The sequence below is a fragment of the Ananas comosus genome, linkage group 19 (assembly GCF_001540865.1).
Source record: "Ananas comosus cultivar F153 linkage group 19, ASM154086v1, whole genome shotgun sequence".
In the NCBI taxonomy this organism is placed as follows: domain Eukaryota; kingdom Viridiplantae; phylum Streptophyta; class Magnoliopsida; order Poales; family Bromeliaceae; genus Ananas; species Ananas comosus.
In genome coordinates, this window is record NC_033639.1 from 8292019 (window position 1) to 8311321 (window position 19303).

Below are 19303 nucleotides of genomic sequence, written 5' to 3' on the forward strand. Positions count from 1 at the left end.
TCAAGTTAGTACCTTGTGGTTTCGCACTTTCTCATTTTAGTACTCTGTGGTTTAAAGTGTATCAAGTTAGTACCTTGTGGTTTCGCACTTTCTCACTTTAGTACCCTGTGGTTTAATATTTCATTCGGAAAAAAATAAAATCATAGGATACTAACTTGATACAAAAATAAAATTATAGGGTACTAACTTGATACAAAAATAAAACTATAGAGTACTAGCTTGATACACTTGAAACCACAGAGTACTAAACCCAATCCCAAGTTTTGATCCCAATCCCAAAACCACCCGTTTCCACTTCTTGTTCCTGCGCTCCTACCATATTTATTATTATTAAAATATAAACAAAATTTCTAATTTATTTATTTCTAATTAAATTAACTCTCCAACCTCCGCCCGCTACGCTCCGGCAGTCTATAATACTTGGAGGCATCCTATGGTGAACCTTTGCTTTTTAGCTGTTTCTACTTTACTAGCTATTACTAATCTGTGCGACCAGTGTTATTAATGTAGGTCCTGTTGCCTATCCTCGTGAACTAGGGTCGGTTTCGACTCATATTTTCGGTGGTGTTGTTGTTAACATTCACGTCGTTATTTGTTTTTTAAACTACCATTGCACTCTACAGTTTTTATTTTTATGTTCATCATATATTACTATGATTACAAAATTTTATTAATTTTTTATTGTAATTGAAAAAAAAATCTTTTTTGAGTTTTTTAGAGGTACACCAAAGTGTGAAAGATTGAAATTATGGGGCACCAAATTTCACATAGTTTAATCATGGGATACTAAAGTGTGAAAGAGTGNTGAATTATTCGGTTTAGCATTTCTACAAGGCATTAAAATTAATTTTATTGTTTAATAGCATACACCCTTTAGAGTTCGAATGTAAAAAAATATATAAATTTGATAAAAATTGTTCACCATTTTTTTAAAACGATAAATAATTCGCCATGTAATGCTAATTTAATAAATAAAAATTTTAAATACTTATATTTACAATTGAAAAAATCTGCAATTAGGAACACACTTCGCATATTTTAACCTTTCATCCTAAGATTCACGCACGTCTTTTTCAGTTTTTATTATTAACAAATTAAATTAAAAAATATATGAATTGCACATTTGGTCCTCAAACTGTAAGACCGGTGACACTTTAATTTTCAAACTGCAATTTATTGCAACTTTTTTACTTAAATATTTAAAATTATTACAATCAAATCCTATAATCCAATTTAGCTCTAAACTAAATATTAACATAACGCTAATGTANAGCGTGCAGCTTGAGTTTGCGCGGGAATTTCAGGTAACGAATTCCTATCTTAAAAAAAAAATTGTTTTAATTTTCTTCGGGTTTCTTAACATTAGATTGTTACAGATAATTTAGATAATTAGATAATTTAAAAAAAAAAAAAAAAAAAAAAAAAAAAAGATCCACCTGCGGTTCAGAATCAGAATCAGAATCAGAATTGAAATTAAGCCCAAAATCAGTTTCACTTCAATTCATATTTTTTGCAAATCAAATCGATAATTCTCACTTTGTTGCGTAAGGCATGTGTTTGGATGTTGGAAACACATCGCTGCAACCACTTGAATCTTGCTTTCCTCTTCCTTCAGAATTAGTGATTTAGAGGATTTCAAAGAGGATATATAAATTGAAATTCAATGGAAATAAATTACCAATAAGCAGCAGATGATGAAAAATTTTCAGCTACTCATGCAACAACAGCAGATTCAGCAAAAAGTAGTTCCTCAATGCAACGAATTTCCCCGACTAAGCAGCGAAATATGCAAAAAGTAGTTCCTCAATGATTCAAAAAAGATGATAAATTCAAAACAGAACAAATATTCAGAATAGAAAAAGGAGCAAGGAAAAGACACCAACATTGCAAAATTGTATCCGGGAAGTAGGTTCTGCCATTAAGGGCAGTCCAAACATAATAGTAAATTGATATTTTACGAGAAGCAAATATTTTACGGACCGCTGCAGTAACTTAAAAAAGAGGGAGCAAAAATGGTTGCCTGAAAAGAACAGACAAGCCAAACCACACTAGACAGAACAGAGAAGATGCAGGATGAACAGGATGAACAAATATAGCTTCAAAACCTCACAAATTTAACCGAATAGTGTGTACAAATCTCTAAACCAAGAATCTGCACCCAAAATATTGGGATTATATTTCTCTGGGTGGGCCAAAATCATCATTTGCCTCGAAAGAGAAACAGGAAAAGAGCTGAAAGACAACAACAACCACCAACAACACCACCACCACCGCCGACCGGAGCAGGAAGGAAGAAGTGCCTGAGAGAAGCTACCAAATTAAAGTAAGCAAAAAGCTGTTCTAACCCGGCATATTCTTCTCAAGAAAAGCTCGAAATTGTCGTTACGTAAAACATATATAGACTGCTTTCACAAATTGCAAGGAAGCGTAGCATGACAAGCCTCAAAATCGAAGGATCTCCCTAGAGGATCATTACTAGACATTAAATCAGTGTCTCACATACAAATACCTTATCAATTTTATTGTTTAGCCAATCGTATCTAGCGCAATTGGCTAAAGACCTGATGGTTGGCACCCGAAGTCCCAAATTCAAAGCCTAGTTGCCTCACATTTCCAACCGAGTACATTTCTAAAAAATAGAACGAAGTAGCTAGTTTGCTACTTTTCTCTCAATTTTTTTAAAAAAATTACTATTTAGAAATTTAATAAATTATTTTATGAACAAAATTTAATTTACGAGAATTTTTAAGTAAAAATCTAGATCCACAACAAACCTGCAAGAGGGAAGACAGGATTTTCGGTTAAACAAGATTAGAGTAGATATTAATTGCCACATGTCAGTTACTTGGCATGCCACTTGGCAAAACGAGAATCCTTCACGTTCTCTCAGCTTTTGCTTTCATATATTTATGTAGAATTAAATCAAAGCATCGCTTACTCGCTCCTGCTTCCATCTATAGATCAAATAGGAAAGGGCAAAAAAGATGACAGGAGCTGCAGGTAAAGGAGGCTCAGATTCGCCTTTGATGCATCAGAGAAAAGATCTCTCTCCCTCTCTTCTCTCATGCAAGTCCAACCCCTTCTACACGTTAATGGCGGCAGCGGTTGCGTTCGCACCATCCATGCTGCTTTGCCATCATTAGAAGGGATCTGAGAAAAGCATGAAGAGAAGAGACGGATTCGCAATCCGAGATTAACTAACAATCAGCTATGCACTGAATCATCGATCATCATCACCTCCTCACTGCTATCCTCTTTCAAATCAAATCTGATTATAGATCACTTGAATTCAGTTCACAAAAACTCAATTGAATTCAAAGCTGTAAAATGCTCAAATGTTTGCACTCATTTTGAACACCCCGAAAGGAGCTATAGGGTGAGAAAGGAGAGGAGATAACACCCATTCGATCCAGCTTCCAAAATGTAGTTTTGCCAGATGAGTGGTATCAAGATTTAAACAGAGTCTGAACACCAAGTTGGGGTTATATCCCATGGGAGGGGCCAAAATCACCATTGCCGTTGGAAAAGGAAAGGCAAACCTTTAAAGATGATCACTAACAGCAGGAACGGAAAGAAAAAAAAGAAGCAATGAAAAGGAAGGATAGTGATATTGCCAGAGCAAGTAATGAAGGACCTTGAAATGTGCTCTGAATGTAGGTACTAAAGGTGCAAGGCTGCCATTCCAACCTTCCAGCATCCATCACAGAAGCTCGAGAATTACATAGGGTGATGTTTGGTTTCACATAAAACTGCTATTGACAAGTTGCATCCTTGATTTTCAGGAAAAGAAAATGAAGAGTGAGAAAGAACGAGACAGATAAGTATTTTCAGTTTTCAGTCTGCATTTTCTGCAGAACTACTTAAAATACAAAAAAGCCTTTTCCAGAGTATTTTACACACAGAAAAACTTCAAGAGCTCTTCTCACCCCAAAATAGTGATTTTGGGCCTAATGTCTAACGACTCAATCCACCAGTTAAGCATGCTAGGGCGAGAGTAGTACTAGCAGGCTTGGTTGTCACATTGGGGGTGGAGCATCAAAGAGGATTACCAGCCAGAAGTGTAAGCAAGGTCTCGCATCGCCTGATGATCGGGAACATGTGGGTAAATGGACCTAACAAAGATGCTGAGATCTAAATAGGGGAAGTTTGTGATGCCCCAACGGTAGTCCCATATCAGACGGAAAAAAGATTATGCATGTACATATAAGGGCTAAACTCTCTAGTACTAACAACTTAGGCTTAAGCATTTTGAACTAGTAGTTTAGACCAGGTAAGTTATTAGTGCTAGTGAACTCTGTAGCATTATGCTTGAGCACGGCTATGAACATCCCCGAGTGTTCCCAACTGTAAACTGACGAGAGAAAGGAATATCTTCTCTGGAGCAGGCAGAGCAGAACAGAAAAGGAGGAGTTTTAGAATCAGAAAACAGAACTAGCAGCTCTGAAATAGAATGGAGACAGCACAGGAGGCGGCAAACCCTTCCCACGAACAACCAATCCTCTGGTAAAGAAACACTCTCCGACTATGTAAATTGCACCAAGAGTCATCAACTTTTTAATCTTACTTTCAGCTTGATCTCCATTTCACAACCTTAAAATAGAACACTTCGATAGGATCGAGTTCTGAGTAGACTTGCTGGGATTTCAGCTTAGAAGAATTCAGTTGAATCCATTTAGAAATGACCATATGTTTTGAAGGAGTAAAAGAACTCCCAAAATTCTTCATGCAAAGTGAAAGAATCTAGACACCGTCAAATCAAGATTTGCTTAAAGCCAGTTGGGTAAAATTCCAAAGAATTGGCAGGGAAAAAGAGGGGGGCGGGGAAAGGAGGGGGGGGGTTGTGTTTGGGAATTAGCAATCCAGAACAAGAAATACAAAAAAAGATACCAAAAGTGAACATTTCAAATAGTAATTTGCATGCAAATGCAAATGCCAAAACAGCCATAGAAGACATAAGCATCATAAAATTCTACTTTTCTGAAAAAATTACAACAAATAGAAAACAGAGAGAGAGTAAACGGAGAATAACAAATATACCAGTATTAGTATAGATAAATACATCAAGATGAAAAACCGAAAGAAACTTCATTAAAAACAAAAGCATCATTATTAAAACCACAAAATTATTACAAAAAAAAGATAAGCATGGTGTTTGGACAGGAAAGTATGGCTCAGATTCACCTAAGATCAATCAAAAGCAAAAAGTTTTTAGTCCGACAATCCTACCATGCAGTTTGATATGACCAATTTGGTCTGAGGCACCACATTAAGATTCTGGTCTGAAAGGGCGTGGGTTCAAATCCCAATCCCAACAGAAAACAACATTTCCGCCCACTGAGATCCTTGTTAGTGGGTACTGCATTGGTCAAATACCAGGTCGCAGGTTCCAGGATGTCCACAGACCCATTACATGGCTGAGCTCTAAGATTGAAAGGGAAGTCTTCTTTGCAACAGATGGACCATGAATCCATGAGAAGTTAAAAAGAAAGAGGCAGGGTCTTAGATTTTCGAAACAGTTAAATTCTATAAGGAGCTCCTTAAAAAGGAGGATGGCTCCACTTGAGAACCCGTTAGATATGACTCGAAATTTGGTCATCGGTGTCGATTTTGTCCCTAATTTGCCGACAGCTTTGCGGTGCGACAAATTTTGAAAAATGATTTGGAAAGGGAAAAGTGGATGTCAGTGGTGGAAGCGGGGGACTCGGGCTGATCCAATACTAAAATAATTCGCTAAGAACTTCTCTTTTTTTTGCCCTAGAGGCAATACATTGCATTGTACTTCCATAATATTGTACTCCCTTAGGTATAGTTTGGTTTGGGGATAAGCAAAAAGTGGGTATTCTAGGGATAGGTATAAATTGAGGTATAAGCGGGGATTAGATCAATTTTGCGTTTGGATGAAAATTGGGTTATTCTTGAGAATAAGAAAAATAGTGTTTGGTTAGGTAAGATGGAATAAGAATTAAAGTGGGTAGTTATAAATAAAAAATAATAATATTATTCTTTTCTTTATATTAGAATTTGAATTTTTATATTTTATATTTATATTTTAAAATTTATAATTTTAACTTTTAAATTTTAAATTTTGAAATTAAAATTTAAATTTAAAATCTCAAATTTCAAATTTTAAATTTCAAACTTTAAATTTAAGATCAAATTTAAATTTTAAAAAAATAAAATATCAAAATTAAATTTAAAATTTATTTAAATTTTAAATTTTAATTTATTATAATATTTAAATATAATTTATTATAAAATTTATTACAATATTTAAATATAAATAATATGTATTAATATAGTACAATTAATAATTTTATAATAAAAATAATGTATTATAATATATAATATATTATATTTATATAATTTAGTTTTAATTCATTTTATAATTTTAATTAAGTTTAAAATTAAGCATTGGAATAGCACTATTCCACCAAAATGGTGGAATAGTAAAAAGCTTGCTATTCCGGGATAACCGGGAATAGCAAGCTTTGGTCGGGATAAAATATCCTGGTAAAAAATGACCCCGTTTGGCGGAATAGCGGGGATAACTTTCGTTATCCCGTTTATCCCCCGAACCAAACGGGGCCTTAGTGAAGTACTCTTCTTTTTCGCCCGTGATTTTTTACCCTACAAAGGGTTTTCCATGTAAATCCTTGTGTTCTATATTTTCTTTTTCTGTTTTGTGATTTGTCTACTTTGCGATCGCCGTTTCTCGTTTCTGTTTGTGCGCTCCTCATAACAGAACCCAACCCTGTCCGAGAAAAAGGCTTTCTATATAAAACTCATAGCATGCAGAATGTTGCATTGAGGAACAAAATCTTCCTTGTGACCTTTAAACCATGAGTATCAAAGGAGAAGAGGAAGGATTTACATTTGATATAACAGAATCATCAGCTCTAGAGGAGATGATGATCACAGAGATCAAAGGAGGTGGCAAACCCTTCCCAAGAACACCCAATCCTCCATGAGCCTCATATAAGAGCAAGAAGTCAAGGCCTTCTAATTCCAGAGGAGAAGTCTAGCAAAGGAGAAATTATTGCCTGCACCTGGTGCATCCGGAAATTCTATACATCCTGTCTTGCCAACATAAACTTCACAGTAATGATGTTAAGTGAATGCCGTGGCGTGGGGTCGTGCTAAGCACTTTCCGACAAAATAAGGCACAATGCATGCTGTACTATGCCAATGTGTGCCTTCTACAAAAGTAACTTGGACACACTATGGTATAAAAATATATACATCTTTGGCACCGGCGTACTCTAATTGCTTATCTACTAATTTAAAAGAAGAGGGTTTTGCTATCGACAGAAGGGTTGTATCATGTCAATATCTTGTCGACCCGCTACGGCACTGGCGGTGACAATGGCCACTTAAATCCTTGCTTCACAGGATATAATATGACTCACATAGAACTAAGTTCAAGATTACCCTTTCAATAGTCGATGTGCTACCCCAACATAAGATTCAGCTGCTCAAAGGCCACATGCACAAATCAATCATCCATGCCTCATAAATTTATGTGCGTATGCATGTGTGCTTCTATGTATGTTATTATTATGCATATTCCAAACATATATACATATATACACATACATATGAGAGAGAGAGAGAGAGAGAGAGAGAGAGAGAGAGAGAACCCTGATCGACCCAAGTAGGGAGAGATCTCTCAGATTGGCAAAAATCAACATTGCCTCTGAAAAACAAAAAGGAAAAGAGCAAAAGAGAAACCCATTAACAGCAATAAAAAAAGAGGCAAGGAAAAGGGGACTAAAATTAAAATTAACAGAAGCTTGAAAGATATCATAGAGTTCGGACAAACCACAGTAAATCAAAGCTCAGAGGCTATCAGTATATAAATAAAGGACATAAATAATATTACCAACAAATATAAGAGCAAAAAGCAATAAAATAAGAAAATATAGACCTGACAGTTCTGTAACAAAACCAAAAATCCCACTGATACAAAGGATTAAATATATAAAAGAAATTCTCTGCAAGTGTATGTTTCAAGAAAAAAAAGGGGCAAACAGATAAAGAAAAATGATGAATAGAAAAGGAAAAAGATTTGCGAAGGGAGGCTCAGATTTGCCTTTGATCAGTCACATAATGAGTCAATCCTCTCCTCTGCCCTTGTCCAAACCCAGCCCCTATGAAAAACAAATGGCTGCAGTAATATTATCCAATCCGCCTTGCCATTTTAACTTCTAATAGTTGATCGAAGAAGAAAACACTCCACGTATCCCCCGAAATGGGGGCTAACTATAGAAGATTACTACTAAGGGGATCTCAATAAAGGCTAAATTACAGAAAACACCCCTGCACTTTTGCAACCTGTATCAATTATCCCTCATAAAAGGAGACTTAGATTCATTGTTGTTGATCAATCAGATGAAAAAATATGCCTCTTCTCTCCTCTTGCCTAAATCATTTCCCTCAGGGTTAACGGCTGCAGCAGTTGCACTGGTACCATCCATACTATCTTTGCCATCATAAACTTTAACAAGGGATCGGAAAGGAGCTTGAGACAAAGCAGTTGGATTATAAGATTACCTGCTAATGAGTGATACACCATCACCAGCTTTGCTTGTTCACCCCAAGCTGATGCGCTCATCAATCATCATCACCGCCTCCTTATAATCACTCTGCTCAGAACCAAATCAGAATAGAATTCTTTTTTTTTTTTTCCTTTTTACTGTAAGACATTGTGAGTCCCTATGCAGTTAGAATAGGACTCATTGAATGCAATTCAAAAGTAAACAATTAAATTCACTCATTCATTTATGTGGTTCAAAATGAAAGGAAGTAGGGATGTAAACGGGTCGGATAACATCAGAACCATGATCTGGTTGGAACCGCGATCTGATTACAGAGCTCCCATCAGAACCGCGATCAGATCGCGCATTCCAATTTGTGGAGGGTTCCCAATCTGTATAGCAAAAAGTGACAAAGACAAATAAAAAATAAATAAATAAATCAATCAAATTGGTTGGTTAGATTACCTTAAATAAGTGTGTTTTAAAAGATAGAATAATACGCAAAAATCATACCCCAAAAAAAGAAAGAGCTGGTGATTAGAAGAGAAATTCACAACTGGAGATAAACAAAAGAAAAATATATGTAGTAACAATATGTTAAGTTATATACACACACGCACTGGTTATTCGATGAGAACCATGGTCGGACAAACGATCTGACTAATCCTAACCACATTCTTGAGAAACTAGCATACTGCATCCCCATATACAGCATGCCACATCGTATCCCATTACCAGTAGCATTGATCCATCTAACCTTGCTTCTGAACACAGAGTTTGCTAGACAATGAATTCAAATTTCCTTATCCAGCTTGAACTCAGGTGGGAACAAGATTTCTAAACGTAATTCGAATGTGCAAAAGCAAAATCCAAGCGGAAATTTTATTCGAAATGGCTACGATGAAGTATTTAAGTGCCGATTGGCATGGGCCGTATCGTGCCGACAAGATATATGCACGATACAGCCACTATGCCGATGACACAACTCAACACCCTCTATTCTTTAAATTAGTAAGTAATTTTCTCAATAAAGTTCAAAAGATTTGATAAAGATATATAATAAACGGTTAGAATATTTTGTTGCTAAAGAAAATAAATATTTCATGCCATTGTGGGTTGGCACACATATATTTTTTGTGACCGGCAAGCACAGTGCCGTACCGTGCCGGCAAGTTTCCGGCACGAACCCGTGCCACAGCACAAATCATTGGCTAAGATATTCCTAGGATTAGCCCAATGTATATAAAGGAAAGGTCAAGAAGGCTCAGATTGGCTCACATATCAGGACATGACGGCTTTTGGGCTCCCCAAAGTCTTGGAACGAAACACTGTTCTTAGGGACACGTTGTCTCTCCATCTCCAGTTGCATTAAAAGTGGGACAAAATGGTTGCCTGCACAAGGCAGGCCATCCACAATTTGCCTTGCCAACTATTTTGAAGTTCAATGCATCAAACTGCAACACAAAGAAATACACTTGCCTAAACAAAATTTCAGGAGAAAGTTCAGTGACCGATGGTGCGATTTACCCAAAGCAAAGCATCAACACGAAAACCATGAACCCCCAAACCCTAAATTCAATATCTAAACCAACAAGGCTGCAGCTAGAAATGGGGCTATATCCCTTCAAGTGGGCCAAATCATCATTGCCTTTCAGAGGGAGGGTCAAAATAAGAAAAGCCGATAGCCAACAACAAAAAAAGAAGGGCCTGAGAATGAACTTCTAGAGGGAGACAAGAACCACGAGCTCTCACTCTAAGAGAGACAGGGCAGCGCTTCCAAGCTTCCATCTAGTCCTCACAAAAGTAGATAAGTCACCAAAGTAATGCTCAAAATTTCATGTTTGAGACTAACTTACGAAGCTAAATGCAGTAATAAGATTTACCCAATTTGGGGTAAAATGTATGGAACTAACCTGAACTATAGGCCATTTTGAAATAGGCACACTTTCTCAAAGAGAATAAGTGTATTTGAGCACCATCACAGGCTCCCATGAACTCACCCCAATTCAATGAAGTACAACCCACATTGTACAACAGTGCAAGGGACCCGTAGCATACTCTTCAGAAACAGTGATGAACTCACCAATCATCACTGTTTCAAGCTATAGAACAAACAGGGAACTTGCAGCAGTACTGAGTGAAATAGGTATCTTTTTGTCAAAGAGGAGAAATGGATGAACTCACCAATCATCATCACCTCCTTATTATCATGCTTGCTATTTTATGTGTGTGCGTATGAGAGAGAGAGAGAGAGAGAGAGAGAGAGAGAGAGAGAGAGAGGAGAGGAGAGGTGGGCTTTTTAAGAGATCGCCTGCTCAGCCTGGAAGGGGTCCCAATATACTGCGTCTTGCAGAGGCTGAGAATGAGGCAAACACTTCCAGAGGCAAAAAACCTTTAATGTGTTACTCTGGGATCCCAAGGGAGATAGGCCCAGATTTCATATCAGGGAAATATTTTGGCTAGAAATACTTCGGCTTCTCCAGGGCACAAGAAATTGCCTGCACCGGGTGTATAAGTACATCTCATACATCGCACTGCCAAAATCATAAGATAGAGGCATTAAAATCAGAAGTAGAGGACCCAAAATTTGCATTGCCAACTGTTCTGAAGTTCAGTGCTTCAAACTGTAACTCACAAATGAACTTGTTTAAATGAAACTTAGCTGAATGTTCAATGACAAATGGTGCAACTTACCCAAAAAGAAGCATCGAATCTGAAACACAGAACCAAAACCCAAAACCCTATATTCAACATTCAAACCAACCAGTCTGCATCCCAAACTAAATTGACTTTTAAAAAGAAGGTAAAGGTAAGAAAATATGATGGCCAGCAGCAGGACAAAATAATAAAAATGAAACAATTAAAAAGAAAAGCCTAATAATGAATTTGGAAGGGACATCGGAACCATGAGATCTGGCTTCAAGGAAGGCAGGGCAACCCTTCCAACCTTCCAACCTTTCCTAACAAGAGCCACGAAATTTTCTAACTTAATACTCATATATATCCCATTTGCAACAAACTTGTGAACTTTGTTCGACCATTGATAAAAGGACCTCAAAAAGAACCCAAGAACCTTGAAAAAAAGGATTAAACAACAAGAGAATGATGCTATCGGTAACTCAGGAGAAGAAAAGGTTCACTGCATTCATGATTTCACACAAGATTGGTAACAATTTAATCAAACATTTCAAAGCCGATGCGTTGATTTCATAAATCCTCAAGAAACAGCAAAGGAATGTCAGGAAAAAAAAAAAAAGAGAATAAGAAAACCCTTTGTATTGTCTGAAATCTGAACAGCAAATCAGATAAGTGGAAGAATGTTAATCTCATTTGTATCACCACGACCTTCTCCCACTGTCCCACCATAGAATATCTCATTAAAAACGGAGAAAAGAACACAGCAATAGCAGCAATACGTCGAAAAGAAAAGGATTTTGTTAAAAACATCAATATTCCACTATAGCAGACTGACCTTCTAAGAACAAAACCACAATAAAGCCACAAGACTGTGTGTTGGAAATGGAAAGAAGAATCATAATACTTAAAAATTGAAGGGACAAAAATTAAGAAAGGACTTCACGAAAAATGTCGCAGAACCAAAGCAAAAACACTTGTTTAAACAACCCAATGAAAGAAAAAAAAAACTCCATAGAATCTCAGCAATAGTAAAATAATAGGGTTAATTGCATACAGCTCCCTGTAACTCCAAGAAGAAACACACACATGGAAATACAATGAGATTGGAGGAAGTGAGGCTCAGATTCACCATTGATTGATCAAATAAACAAATCTCCTCTCTCTCTCTCTCTCTCTCTTTATCTCCCACGCTTCTTGTCCGAGTAAAACCCTTCATAAGGGCAAAGGGCTGCAGCAGTTGCACTCATGCCATACAAGCTGCCTTGCCATCTTGACCTTCAAAATGGTATGGTGTCATCAATCATCATCGCCTCCCCCTTGCATACATCATTTCAACACACATATACATACATACATACATACATACATATATATACACACACACACACATACACAAGAAGGGGCAAGCTAGAGAGACTAGTCAATCCGTCACCTCCAAGCTGCCGCAAAAACGTAAATAAGGCGTTCACTAGCACAAAACCCTTAAAAATGAACTCACTAAGAATGTCGCAAAACCAAAGCAAAAACACTTGTTTAAACAACCCAATGAAACAAAAAAAAACTCCATAGAATCTCAGCATTAGTAAAATAACCGGGTTAATTGCATACAGCTCCCTGTAACTCCTAGAAGAAACACACACTTGGAAATACGATGAGATTGGGGGAAGTGAGGCTCAGATTCACCATTGAATATCAAATAAACAAGTCTCCTCTCTCCCTCTCTCTCTCTCTCTCTCTCTATTTATCTCCCACGCTTCTTGTCTGAGTAAAACCCTTCATAAGGGCAAAGGGCTGCAGCAGTTGCACTCATGCCATACAAGCTGCCTTGCCATCTTGACCTTCAAAATGGTATGGTGTCATCAATCATCATTGCCTCCCCCTTGCGTACATCATTTCAACACACATATACATACATACACACATACACAAGAAGGGGCAAGCTAGAGAGACAAGTCAATCCGTCACCTCCAAGCTGCCGCAAAAACATAAATAAGGAGTTCACTAGCACAAAACCCTTAAAAATGAACTTAATATACACAAAATTTGTAAATCAACAATAAACTTCTCAACGGTTCAAGGGTTAATTTTATACAGTCCCCCAAATCCGACCATTATTTCTATTTCAACCTTTAAGTAGGCCAAAATCATCATTGTAAAAGAAAAGCTAAGAAGCCAAGAAGGAAGCAAGGAAGAATGGCTTGACAACACGCTTACAATAGAGATAAGAAACCATGGGCTTCTAGTACGGAGAGGTAGGGCAGCCCTTCAAACCTTCCATCCTTTCCTCACAAAAACTCGAGGATTTTCAGTGTGTCGCTCATGTAGTATATCTGGATCAAAAGCAGAGGAACTTCCTATAGAATTTCTTTTTGAGCAATGCTACTGAGCAGCATACTGCCTCAAAAGTGGAGGAGCTAGGGATGCCAATGAGTTGGATGAATATCAGTCCAACCCGGTTCCAAATCCGAGTTTTTCCAGATCCGTTCAGATTTATTAAACTAACCTGAAAAAAGCGCAAAACTAGTGGATTTTTTATGCAAATTGGCATTCCATGAACTAGCCAGTTAGGTATGAAGAAACTGAGAAGAAGGCTCAGAATGGCCCGTTTATCAGACACAACACTCGCTGGTTTTCTCAAACTAGAAGCAAGAAACAACAGGGGGCATGGCTATGTCCGGGAGTGACAGACTGTTTTTAGGCTCACCATCCATTCAGCATATCTTTTTTACTTCATATCTAAAGAGGCGAGCAAATGGTTGCCTGCAGAAGGCAGACCATCCAAATTTGCCCAAAAAGTTTAGGGACCAGCAGTGCAATTTACCCAAATAAAGCATTAAGAACTCGGACCATGAACACCCCAAATTCGAAATTCGAGAACTAAACCAGCAAGTCTGCATCCCAATTTAGGATAGTATCCCCTTGGGCGGGCCAATATCATCATTGCCAAACCAAAAGAACAGCTGATCACCGGCAACTGGAGCAAAAAAAGAGGAAGATGCTCCTAATAACGACAGTGCAGGGCAGCCTTTCCAATCCCCAAAGCTCACAAACATTTAAGGGGCTGTTTGGTTCAACATTCGTAATATTCCAGGAATGCTGTATGTTTTATATGTGGACTAGCAAGTTCGTAACATTGATGATCATCTAAGATGATTACATCAATATATATATATATATATAGAATTAGGCTACTATTATATATATATATATATAGAGAGAGAGAGAGAGAGAGAATTATGCTACTATACTATCGATAGTACTAAGCGTTTGGTGCTATCGAATTTTTGACCGTTGGATTAAAGGATGTGCAGTTAGGATGATAGCAGCCTCCTAGGGTTGAGTGGATGGTTGGTTGAATAGAATAATCTAACGGGTGAAAATGATCAAAATGATAGATCTAACGGCGGAAAACTTGGTAGCACTAAGTGCTTCGTGCTATATATAAGAGTATATACGGTATATACGATCAAAACAGCTATGTAATCAGTAACTTTAATTGAGAAAAAGAATATCTATTGAACTGTATGATAAAATTTATTTCAAGAAGGGGCAAGCTAGAGAGACTAGTCAATCCGTCACCTCCAAGCTGCCGCAAAAACGTAAATAAGGCGTTCACTAGCACAAAACCCTTAAAAATGAACTCACTAAGAATGTCGCAAAACCAAAGCAAAAACACTTGTTTAAACAACCCAATGAAACAAAAAAAAACTCCATAGAATCTCAGCATTAGTAAAATAACCGGGTTAATTGCATACAGCTCCCTGTAACTCCTAGAAGAAACACACACTTGGAAATACGATGAGATTGGGGGAAGTGAGGCTCAGATTCACCATTGAATATCAAATAAACAAGTCTCCTCTCTCCCTCTCTCTCTCTCTCTCTCTCTATTTATCTCCCACGCTTCTTGTCCGAGTAAAACCCTTCATAAGGGCAAAGGGCTGCAGCAGTTGCACTCATGCCATACAAGCTGCCTTGCCATCTTGACCTTCAAAATGGTATGGTGTCATCAATCATCATTGCCTCCCCCTTGCGTACACACACACACACACACACACACACACACACACACACACACACACACACACACACACACACACACACACACACACACACACACACACACACACACACACACACACACACACACACACACACACACACACACACACACACACACACACACACACACACACACACACACACACACACACACACACACACACACACACACACACACACACACACACACACACACACACACACACACACACACACACACACACACACACACACACACACACACACACACACACACACACACACACACACACACACACACACACACACACACACACACACACACACACACACACACACACACACACACACACACACACACACACACACACACACACACACACACACACACACACACACACACACACACACACACACACACACACACACACACACACACACACACACACACACACACACACACACACACACACATACACAAGAAGGGGCAAGCTAGAGAGACTAGTCAATCCGTCACCTCCAAGCTGCCGCAAAAACATAAATAAGGCGTTCACTAGCAAACAACCCTTCAAAATGAACTCACTAACAATGTCACAGAACCAAAGCAAAAACACTTGTTTAAACAACCCAATGAAAGAAAAAAAAAAACCTCCATAGAATCTCAGCATTAGTAAAATAATAGGGTTACAGCTCCCTGTAACTCCAAGAAGAAACACACACTTGGAAATACAATGAGATTGGGGGAAGTGAGGCTCAGATTCACCATTGAATATCCAATAAACAAATCTCCTCTCTCTCTCTCTCTCTCTCTCTCTCTCTCTCTCTCTCCCACGCTTCTTGTCCGAGTAAAACCCTTCATAAGGGCAAAGGGCTGCAGCAGTTGCACTCATGCCATACAAGCTGCCTTGCCATCTTGACCTTCAAAATGGTATGGTGTCATCAATCATCATTGCCTCCCCCTTGCGTACATCATTTCAACACACATATACATACATACACACATACACAAGAAGGGGCAAGCTAGAGAGACAAGTCAATCCGTCACCTCCAAGCTGCCGCAAAACATAAATAAGGAGTTCACTAGCACAAAACCCTTAAAAATGAACTTAATATACACAAAATTTGTAAATCAACAATAAACTTCTCAACGGTTCAAGGGTTAATTTTATACAGTCCCCCAAATCCGACCATTATTTCTATTTCAACCTTTAAGTAGGCCAAAATCATCATTGTAAAAGAAAAGCTAAGAAGCCAAGAAGGAAGCAAGGAAGAATGGCTTGACAACACGCTTACAATAGAGATAAGAAACCATGGGCTTCTAGTACGGAGAGGTAGGGCAGCCCCTCAAACCTTCCATCCTTTCCTCACAAAAACTCGAGGATTTTCAGTGTGTCGCTCATGTAGTATATCTGGATCAAAAGCAGAGGAACTTCCTATAGAATTTCTTTTTGAGCAATGCTACTGAGCAGCATACTGCCTCAAAAGTGGAGGAGCTAGGGATGCCAATGAGTTGGATGAATATCAGTCCAACCCGGTTCCAAATCCGAGTTTTTCCAGATCCGTTCAGATTTATTAAACTAACCTGAAAAAAGCGCAAAACTAGTGGATTTTTTATGCAAATTGGCATTCCATGAACTAGCCAGTTAGGTATGAANTGGCCCCCTAGGGTTGAGTGGATGGTTGGTTGAATAGAATAATCTAACGGATGAAAATGATCAAAGGGTAGATCTAACGGCAGAAAACTTGATAGTATCAGGAACTTGGTACAATCGATAGTATAGTAGACGGACTATATATATATATATATATATAATATTTGTTTGCAATGATACATATACACCGAAAAGTAGGGCGTAAATGTATCAAACTAAGATCTACAACCAAAGACGAGGTTGTAATCTTACAACACCACCATCCATCCAGGGACCAATATTATTATTTCTTTTCCTCATCACTCCCTTTTTCTTCTAGGGAGTAGTCTAAATCCCGGGCCGGAGGGAGGGTCGTAAGATTACAATCCCTTTTTTGGTTGTAGACGTCAGTGTATTTTTCCCATTTTGAAGGAGACATGCTAGGTCTTCGACCGAAAAGGAGAGGCACCCTTTCGCAAAACATAAGAGAGAGTAGTAGCAGTAGCAGCAGCAGCAGCAGTAGTAGAAGAAGAAGAAGAAGAAGAAGAAGAGGGAGCATAGCATCACAAGGGGCAACATCAGTTTTTGGGAACCCTGTAGCTTTTACTGGAAGAGGAGAAACGGCTAGCAGCTTACCAAGTAACATCACCTCCTACTTATTTTGTATGCTAGAGAGAGATCTAGAGAGAGAGAGAGAGAGCGTGTGTGTGTGTGAGAGAGATCTATAGAGAGAGAGAGAGAGAGAGTGTGTGTGTGTGTGTGTGTGTGTGTGAGAGAGAGAGAGAGAGAGAGAGAGAGAGAGGGTTTTTGAGGAGAGAGAGAGAGAGAGAGAGAGGAAACCCTTTGTTGTTGCGGAGGAGAGAGCACCAACTGGGCCTGAGGAGGAAGAGGAGCACTCGATCGATCCCCTCCCCTCCCACTGTGGAGGAATTCTACACTGTCACACCTGCACCACGTTGTATTCTAGAATTTTTCCCCACTCTGCCGTTTGCCCTGGAACCCATTTTCTGGTTATATATTCCCGTGGGAAGGGAAAACACAGAGTCAAGCAATTACAAGGCTTAAGCACTATCATCTATACATTTAAATAAGGAATTGAGTTCCTGTACTTTTAATAGTATCATCATGTCATATATATATATATATAACCTTTAAACTAAAAATATATATAATTAGAATGGTTATAGTCTTCTAAAATTAAATAGATAGTTGATTAAATAATATAATTTAATCAATGAAAATAAAAAATAGATATAACCACAGAAAATTTATAAATACCAAATGCACGGTGCTTGAACTCCTAAATAAACATACTATTATTACTTGATATTCCTTCAAAGCTGCACAGTAATTTTTCCTTTCTCCTCTCCCCCATGCGCCTTTCTGTCTCTCTCCTATGTGTGTGTGTGTGTCTCTCTCTCTCTCTCTCTCTCTTGGCGATATTGTATCCCTTCTATATCTCTCTCTCCTCGATCTTATCACTTTTTTCTTTTTTCTCTCTCCTCCTCCTCCTCCCGTGCTTCTCGCTCTCTCTTTCCTTCATTTGACCTTTCTTGTTCTCCCTGATTTTTGACCGGTTATAATTGAATTGATCATTATGATGAAATTTTTTGTAACTGACTGTGTTTTAACTTTGCCTATAGAGATAAATCTAGGTTAGAGGTGGGATTGCCCTAACCTCTGATGCGACCCAACTTTTTTTTTTAATAGTTTTCTTTTATTAAACAAGTTCAAATTTAAATATCTGTTATTTAGGAATATAATTAGGGATAGTCAATTATCTTGTTAGGAAATGGTTAGAAGTAGTTGAACTCTATATAATGTAACCGGGGCGTTACAAGAAACTATCAAGTAAAATTATCTCTTTTCCCTCATATCTTGTCCCTACCTCTCAATTTCTTAATTCTCTGGAGGCTCGATCCCCTCGAAGTGATCGTTTATCCCTATTGATACGGTAGGATCGTATCAACCTCTCTCTCTTCTCCTCTTTACCTTATTTGTGCCTCTCTCTCTCTTCTTCTCCTATGTCTTTCTTTCGCCAAGCTTTTTTCTCTCCTCCGATACTGGTCTTTTTCTGTTTGCTCTTCTCGCCCTATTTCTGGAGCATTCAAAAATTATTATTTTACAAAATTTTATGGGGAATGCAAAATATATATTTAGATTGTCATGAGATAGGGTCCCTATATTTCTCTCTTATACTTCTACTTTGCTGGGAGAGAGAAATGATTCTATTAAGAAGTGCTGATTAGACAGTGACAACTAAACATCTTTTATAATAAATTCATTGTGAACTTCCATCAATTTTCTTTTTAATTTTTTTCTGCTACTTTTTAAATATTTTCTTTTTCTTATCAAAACACACTGAACATTCCTGCTGCAACTTTCAACCAGTTTTAATAATATTTTTGAAAACAATAATAACTCAAGATAGGAATTTTTTTTTAAAAAAAAAAAAAACCTAAA

At 37.8% G+C, this 19303-nt stretch overlaps 1 protein-coding gene across 19 annotated transcripts; it reads right to left on the minus strand.

The window, feature by feature from the left end:
* On the minus strand, window positions 1424-18306 carry LOC109724976. Of its 19 annotated transcripts, none has more exons than XR_002220151.1 (4): window positions 8551-14429; window positions 7638-7693; window positions 1679-1772; window positions 1424-1605 (listed from the first exon to the last, which is right to left on the minus strand). XR_002220151.1 is itself a non-coding variant. In XM_020253995.1 (4 exons), the coding sequence occupies exons 2-4, from the start codon at window positions 8609-8611 to the stop codon at window positions 2115-2117; spliced, it is 303 nt and encodes a 100-aa protein (XP_020109584.1). In that variant the 5' UTR covers window positions 8612-8642; window positions 17681-17994; the 3' UTR covers window positions 1898-2114. The 19 variants fall into 19 exon arrangements, 1 of the variants encoding a protein (XP_020109584.1); XR_002220148.1 differs by having other exon boundaries at window positions 1424-1609; XM_020253995.1 differs by lacking the exons at window positions 1424-1605; window positions 1679-1772 and adding exons at window positions 1898-2300; window positions 17681-17994 and having other exon boundaries at window positions 8551-8642.

Bases quoted from the DNA above. Each gene is read 5' to 3' on its own strand.
- LOC109724976 (XM_020253995.1), bottom strand. From the start codon at position 8,611: ATGAGCGCATCAGCTTGGGGTGAACAAGCAAAGCTGGTGATGGTGTAT. The intron at 7,694-8,550 runs GTAATCTTATAA...TTTGTTTTTCAG, and splicing joins GGTGTATCACTCATTAGCAG to AGGCAATGTTGATTTTTGCC. The intron at 2,301-7,637 runs GTTCTCTCTCTC...AGCTTCTCTCAG, and splicing joins CCCTACTTGGGTCGATCAGG to GCACTTCTTCCTTCCTGCTC.